The 8,486-nt window shown below is 40.9% G+C and overlaps 1 protein-coding gene across 1 annotated transcript; it reads left to right on the top strand.

The window, feature by feature from the left end:
- The first annotated feature begins 2,422 nt into the window (after positions 1 to 2,422).
- On the top strand, positions 2,423 to 5,971 carry LOC123689458. The gene has a single exon (XM_045629592.1). It carries the CDS (start codon positions 2,423 to 2,425, stop codon positions 5,969 to 5,971), a length of 3,549 nt encoding a protein of 1,182 aa, XP_045485548.1.
- The last annotated feature ends 2,515 nt before the right edge of the window (positions 5,972 to 8,486 follow it).

The following is an 8,486-nucleotide window of genomic DNA, read 5'->3' as shown; positions in this document are numbered from 1 at the left end:
ACTTATTACTATACTATATGATATGATTAGTACAGTGATACTTCAATTCCTTATGAGTCCTAGACTTTTTTTAAATTTTCGAGGTGGATATGTGAGACACGACCCATACAATAATCTATTCTACTTAAAGACTAGGTACGCAATACCCACTGAAACCACGTCAGGTAGTTCTAGGTGTGGATTCTCTCTACCTTTAGCGAGGCTCCGGGGTCTTGCATTCTACTGGGGCCTTAATGGCATAACTGTTACGATCAAAATCTCCGATGCATTATATACTACATAGGAGGCAGGATTAAATGATGTTGGAAACCTCTTCTTAGAATTAAAAGAAAATCCGTATTTGCAGGAAAATACCCGGTACTGATTAATCAAGCTTTACCAAGGTTATGGATTTAATTAAATAGAACGACAGGGAAGTAGTAACACTCCCTAATATTTCGAAACAAACCCGGTATCATCGTAACAAAATGCGGTATTTTGCGAGTAAACGGCTTATTTAATAAGAGAGATAGGTTCAATCTGCGGCGACATTTGCATAACGACGACCTTCATCGATTCACCCGTCACACGATCAATGTCGGTGATACTATATTTTCAATAGTGTTTCATTACATGTACAAAATGTATACCTGTGTTATAAACATATAATTAACATGACTAATCTCATATTAGTTGTTTGCAGGTTGATGGTAAAAATACGAAGTTAGCCTACATATTATGACAGATATCCATGTAGATGCTGTATGCCAATCACAATCAAACCGAACGACTGGTTCGACTTATCCGTAAACATTGTTTCCTAAAATGTAAATTATCCTCGGTTATGCGCTTAGAACTTTTAAAGTATGCTAAAAAATTTAAAGAAAGTCTATCAATGTTATGCGTAATATTAAGTTACATATAGAAGAAATGTAAAATGGGGGGTTAAAGAACATTATACAAGGTAAAATAATGTCTGCTTCATAGATTGTAAGCAGTTTAATCATAGGTTCAATCTTGATTAAACAGTTCAAGATTTTTTTACAGTGAAGACAAATTATCCTAGCCGAGACGTTTTACTAGCTGGGATACTTAGTTAAAAAAAAACAATTAAACCTAACTATTTTATTGAAGGTAGGTTCTCAGTTAATATGCGAAATTCAGTAGCTTCTGATTAGTTTTAAATATATCTCTGTAAAGATGTAGAAACAGTCTAATTATTTAGCAAAGCACAAGAATTCTAAGGAGCACTTGCTCTTCGTCAGAACTTAGAATACATTAGCCTCTCTAATTACGACAAACAGACTAATGCAATATTGATACTCGCAAGTTTCAGCCCATAGACTAATGAGATCTAAAATGCTAGAACTATTTAATCAAGAAAAGTTATATATTTAAGAAAATTCATTCAACGATAAATAAATTAATGGCTAAGTATTTCGTATTTTTTTACTATAATGTGATGACAATTTTAATTTAATTAATAAACTTTATTAATATATAACATATCACTTTTGTTATCATTTGTTTGGAAAATGTTAGTTTTTGCCCGCGACTCTTCTTTTATCGCGTAATTTAAATCATTAAAGCGTACAAACGTATCACAAATTATTGCTTTGTTTAAAATTATGTTTGCATAGCTAAAATATCATATTTTAGTATGTAATTGTTGGCGACTCATAAATAGAAATATAAATATATTATAAGTTAGGTTTGAAAATTGTAACTCTATAAATAGAAATTAAGTGCGAGTGTTAAGAGTTATAAGTTAGACAAAATATGTATACAGATTTAAGTGAGAAATATGGTTCAGTTATGAATGTAAATATATTAAATAAATAAATAGAATACTTCGCCGAATAAAAGGGTCACAGCTCTCGACGCGGTATACCGGCGCAAATGTATGTAAGCGTAGCTCTCGTCGCGGTATACTTGCGTAGTACTTAAGCTCGGCGCGGGCGAGTCTCGGGGCAGTCGCGGTTCAGACTTGACACGGTGCACACGCGCAGTCTCGGTTCAGACGTGACACGGTGCAGACGCGCGTAGAGACTCGACTCTTTCCTTTATCCCGTGACAACGAGCTGTGATCCACGAATAATCGGCGAAGCAAGAAACAAGAACAAGCCGCAGTTTCATTTCAAGACAACACCTACAATTACGCACTAGCAGGGGTGCGTGGGTCGAGGCGGTACCAGCGTTACGACGAGCCGTCTTGACAAACGAGTACGAAGTCAAACCCCACCGGTATACAAAGCCGCACCGAGGTTACTTAGGTTACCGCACGGGTGTTATCAAACGAACACGATTAAACGTACTATACCGTGCGGGCCTTAGTATATCCGCGAGTGTCGACGGTGGTGATTGGCTAACCCAATTCAATAGTGGTCCTTCGAGCCGGATCCTGCAACGGTTGTCATCAAGAAGTGAATATTGCGAGAAGAAAATGCCAGTCACAAGATCACAGAATGGGATGCAGCGAGGAGAATCGACGTTGACTGTTACCTCCGCCACTAGGTCCGAAGTTCAGACCACAGGCGAAGAGAAAACGATCGAGCAGTCCACGTCGACGAGCGCAGCCAGCCAATCAGAGCAAGCATTGACTCTGAGACCAGCGGGTTATACCCGCCGGGCCGCATCGAGAACCGTATCGAAAGCCAGCTCAAGAAGACTAGCCGAGGCCAGAGAAGAGTTGGCTCGCTGCGAACTGCGGGAAGCGCAGGCTGCAGCACACCTGGCCAGATTACGATTAGAAGCAGAAACGGAAGAGGACGACTCCGTTATAGAAGACGTCAACGATGACCATGAAGAAAAGGTAGCAAACTGGATGCGCTCATCGGAACAAAAGCCAGAAGAAATAGAAACAAAGAGCGACATTCGAGCAATAGCAGACGCAATAAAGGAAGTCATGACGAACCATGTAATGCCGCAACCAAAATACATTCAAGAGCTGCCAATATTTGAAGGGGACAGCTCCGAATGGACGGCGTTCCGGGTCGTATACGATGATACATCTCCCATGTTCTCGGACATTCAGAACATGGCGCGACTACGTAAAGCGATTAAAGGCACGGCGAGAGAGAGTATTAAGAGCCTCTTGTACTCAGAAGCGAAGCCAGAAGAAGTTATTAACGCTTTACGCCGAAGATTTGGTAGACCCGACGCATTGGTGTTAGCCGAACTTGAGAAATTAAAAGCGCTTCACAGAACGACAGAAAATCCCAGCGACATATGCGTTTTCGCAAGCCAAATAAACAACAGTGTGGCCGCCATAAAAGGATTGAAGAAACCGCAATACCTGTACTCACCAGAAATTGTGAAAATTATCATAGAGAAGATGCCTGCGATTCTGAGGTTCAGATGGTACGACTACATGGCTGAGAGGGGAGAGGAATCGTTCTCAGATATCCAAACAATAAGCAACTTCCTCAATTTAGAGGCGGATAAATGCGGCGCATTCGCGGTACTTGAAGACAGCAAAAGTGTACGACCGAGCGCAACGATAAGAAGACCGGTGAAACAGGCTACTTTTAATATTGCTGAAAAGAGTAGACCAGAAGAAATAAAGTGCCCAGTTTGTGAAGGCAACCATAAGCTCAAAGACTGCCAAAGATTTCTAAATGCGGCAGTCAACGATAGATGGGAAACGGTTAAGAGGCTTAAGGTTTGCTTCAAGTGCCTAGTTGGAAAGCACCGGAAAGAAAAATGCCGAAGACCACCGTGCAAGCTGTGTCGAAGATGGCATCACAGCTTATTACATGTGACATCGGAGAGCGAACAATGTCATGAAGAGGCAGCGACCAAGACAGTGACGGTCCATACAATTAGTACTCCGAAAGCTATTTTAAAGATGCTTAAGGTGGAGATCTACGGACCGACTGGGAGAAAAAAAGTACTGGCGCTGCTAGATGAAGGCTCAACGGTGACACTGCTCGACGAAAATGTGGCTGCTAGCATCGGCATTAAGGGTCCTCGCGAAACCTTAAATATAGAAACTATCGGCGGCGGGCAAATGAAAAATCACGACTCAATGATTGTGGATATCAAAGTGAAAGGGATAAGACAATGCGAGAAGAGCATACTTAAGCGGGCAAGGACTATCAAAGAGCTGAAATTAACCCCACAACTCATCGATAAAACCCGACTTAAGAAGTGTCATCACTTGCGGGGTTTACTGCAGGACGCGTGTTACGAAGCTGAGGCGCCGAAGCTGCTCATTGGCCAAGACAATTGGGAACATATTGTCTCATTACAAATACGACGTGGAAAGCCAGGGCAGCCGGTGGCATCAAGAACAAAGTTAGGGTGGGTTATCCATGGCTACGATAGCAACGGTGTGTCTCTGATCAATTATGTAAACACATATGCACATGCAAGAGTCGTCGAAGACAAAATAAATCAGCCAGTGAGAGAACACTTTAATATTGAGTCTTTAGGAGTTCAGCCGAAGAAGCCGTCAATGAATATAGAACAGCAAGCACTAGAGATATTGAAAAGAAATAGTCAACAATTGGAAGATGACAGATACGACGTCGGACTATTGTGGAAAAGGAAAGACGTACAACTTCCACACAATTACACAGCAGCTCTCAACAGATTTAAAGGAATAGAAAAAAAGCTGCGTAAGGACGCTAAGTTTAAAAATGAATATAGCACGCAAATAGATCTGTTGAAAAGCAACTACGCTGAAGAAGTAACAGCCGACTGCACATCGAACAAAAAGTGGTACCTGCCTCACTTCCCAGTGAAGAAAAAGCTAAGAATTGTCTTCGACGGTGCAGCCAATCACAACAGAGTGAGCCTCAACGACATTCTGCCGTCCGGACCGGACTTCAGGACCGGTCTACAGTCAATATTAGGAGTGTTACTGCGAGTACGTCAAGGACTCGTATCGATAGCGGCCGATAAAAAAGAAATGTTTCTGCAAGTGAAAATATGTGAAGAAGACAGAAACAGTCTTAGGTTCCTTTGGCAAAAAGACAAGAAAGCGCTAGTGAAGGATAACAGAATGTTATCAGTGATTTTAGGAGCTGCGTCACCTTGTGCCACGATTGCCTTCGTACATAAATATCCAGAAGCAGCACAAGCAATAGAGCAATATCGCTATATGGATAACTATTTGCAAAGTTTTTACTGTGTCGACGATTACCAACGAGCTATACAGCCAGTGAACTTGATCCACATGAAAGCGCACTTTGAGTTACGAGGATGGACGTCGAACAAAAGAGTGATCGTTGAAGACGACACCGAAGCTCGGAAAAGCTATTTAGAGCATATCGGTAGAATAAAAGACAATCGGCTGCCGCGATGTATGTCACTATTCTGCACTGAGGGGGAGCTGCATACTGTCGCAGACGCGAGTGAGACAATGTATGCAGCCGCAACTGGAGTTAATGGAAAATACTTAGTAAACCTCGTTGGTGCCAAGTCGAGAGCAAAGTCTCGGAAATCAATATCTACGCCGAGACTTGAACTGCAGGCAACCTTGTTGGGGACAGAACACATAGACAATTCTAGACCAATCACGAACCTAGCTGACAATTCGAAAAAGGAGACGCTAAAACCAAACTACATTCTCATTGGACGATCCAGTGGAGCTGCGCGCATACTACATTTTCCTGATGCAAAGCTGGTGGGCAGAAAAGATTTGAAGTCCGTCCAACGACTCTCTGATCACTTTCGGAAGAGATCGCTACGGGAGTACTTGCCCAAACTACTGCCCAGGAAAACGAATAAACTACAGAAAGGCGAGCAGCTGCAACCAGGCGACGTGGTTTTTATCGTAAAACGCACGCTACCACGATGCACTTGGCCGAGGGGAAACATCGAAACTACATACCCCGGGCCCGACGGAATAACCAGAATCGTGGACGTCGCAACCAAAGGGGGAGTGTTACGAAGACCATCGTCGAGGATCCTGATCTTGGTGCCTGCGGAGTCGCCGTGCAGGAACGACGGTGCTACGCACGAGGGGGAGAATGTTGGCGACTCATAAATAGAAATATAAATATATTATAAGTTAGGTTTGAAAATTGTAACTCTATAAATAGAAATTAAGTGCGAGTGTTAAGAGTTATAAGTTAGACAAAATATGTATACAGATTTAAGTGAGAAATATGGTTCAGTTATGAATGTAAATATATTAAATAAATAAATAGAATACTTCGCCGAATAAAAGGGTCACAGCTCTCGACGCGGTATACCGGCGCAAATGTATGTAAGCGTAGCTCTCGTCGCGGTATACTTGCGTAGTACTTAAGCTCGGCGCGGGCGAGTCTCGGGGCAGTCGCGGTTCAGACTTGACACGGTGCACACGCGCAGTCTCGGTTCAGACGTGACACGGTGCAGACGCGCGTAGAGACTCGACTCTTTCCTTTATCCCGTGACAACGAGCTGTGATCCACGAATAATCGGCGAAGCAAGAAACAAGAACAAGCCGCAGTTTCATTTCAAGACAACACCTACAATTACGCACTAGCAGGGGTGCGTGGGTCGAGGCGGTACCAGCGTTACGACGAGCCGTCTTGACAAACGAGTACGAAGTCAAACCCCACCGGTATACAAAGCCGCACCGAGGTTACTTAGGTTACCGCACGGGTGTTATCAAACGAACACGATTAAACGTACTATACCGTGCGGGCCTGAGTATATCTGTGGTGGCGTGGGAGTTGGCTAACAGTAATGCATATGTAAGTAATGGAGGCTGCAATTTCCTCGAACTAGACTATGTAAAGTTAGTAATTATTGTTATATATTGTATAGGAAATTCTTTAATAAAGTCTCAGAGAATTTTATTAAATTTAAGAAATGAATTAAAGAAAATCTCATTCCCCAACCCAGATGGTCCCCGTGGGTAATCAGACCACAAAAAAATGGGGAGGCCTTTGCCCGTGGGCACACAGCTATCGTAGTTCAACAAAAAATAGCTATAATGTATACATATATTGATTCTGATATAAGGCTATAAATAATAAATTAATTAAAGAAAATCTGTGTGTGTATAAAGTTAGCTATTACCTAGTTGATAAAGGGGCCTGGGACTTGTGCTGGGCAAGGTACTTCTAATTAATTTGCTATATTTGTTTTAACATAAGTATTGTTTGATGTTTTGATTTTTTAAAAGAGTACCGAGAGTTTTATATGCCGGCTTTTTCTCTCGGCCTACATCCTCTGTCTTCTTTGCCGATGAGCAGGGATGCCTACAGGTTCAAATTTAATGACGTGGAATAAGTCATACCTTGATGAATTTATGTTCCATAATAAACGTATTTTATTTAAATGATGTGGTATTGTTCGATTAAACAGAACAGACAGTTACCAGAAGATTTTGTTATGTAAAATTCATATAATATCTACCTAATGAGTTTAAAATAAAACCTAATCATGGAGACGGCGTTTGTTTTATACTCTATAGAGATTTGGAGGAACACAAGGATCAAATGACCCAAATACGTGCGGTTTCAACCGATTGTATAATACAAAGAAAAATGCCTATCCTGCCGATATCCCAGATAGCCTCGTGGGAGGCCAATTTATTCCAGCGTCGATGTGACTTATGGGCCTGAGAGTGAAAGCCTGTTGGGTACGATTTCGACGTGCGTTTGTGAAATCGTTTATCAGTCAGAAAAATATCAAATTTCTCGGGATTATTTGTATGTTGACCAAAGTTCGGCATTCAATGACAAAACTTAGTTTTCAATTGTTTCGATATCGAAAATTAATAATGAAAGCTATTTGTTGTTATTGATCTTCAGAAATCCTAGAAAACATCGAAACCACTTCAAAGTACACTTAATAAACCTTTCGAATTTGGTAAAATAATTAATATGTAATATAACTTGTAAAGATAATTAAGATTTTAAATGGAGTTGATTTGAGCATAGAAAACATAGGGCCATATTAAATAATGCCGTGGGTTTTTCGTTTCTAGCTAGCTAACTGAATAGTTAAATTATTAGACAGTGTTAGTTAACGCTACGTTAGCCGAGCACAGTAATTAATTCTAAACTAATTTGGTTCCGTCCAGGATAATTTATCGGCATAGCGCAACTTCTTGGGTGAAGGAAGTTTATATTGTCAAGAATGGCTGATAGCGGGCCGCTTGCTTCATTTACCACAATACGTCCGCATTATACACATTGTCGCGTTTACTTGCTCAAACTCTTGCTTTCTTGTCTTATTCTGGGCTCAACATTATACCTATACATTGTGTTATCACTTTTAAAAGGCCGGCAACGCGTTCGAGGTCCTTCTGGCATTAAGAGAATCTATCGTTTAAATCGGGTGAGCCTCCCCGTTTGTAAGTTAATATAAAACGAGCGATGTTACGATAGATTTTATGATAATTATGGTCACAGCTAAGAAAATTTTGATTTTATCTTTTCTTTTCACTTCGACCCTATGTGGTATAGGTACAATTAGAATATAGCTAATATTAATTATAATAATTTTTAAAGCTGCTTTTTTGTTATTGATATATATGTCAAACAATTTTTTAGTGCGAAGAATTA

The sequence above is a fragment of the Pieris rapae genome, chromosome 9 (genome assembly GCF_905147795.1).
Source record: "Pieris rapae chromosome 9, ilPieRapa1.1, whole genome shotgun sequence".
Classification (NCBI taxonomy): Eukaryota; Metazoa; Arthropoda; class Insecta; order Lepidoptera; family Pieridae; genus Pieris; species Pieris rapae.
Note: the sequence above shows the minus strand (reverse complement) of the source record. Positions and strands in the feature narration are given on the sequence as shown.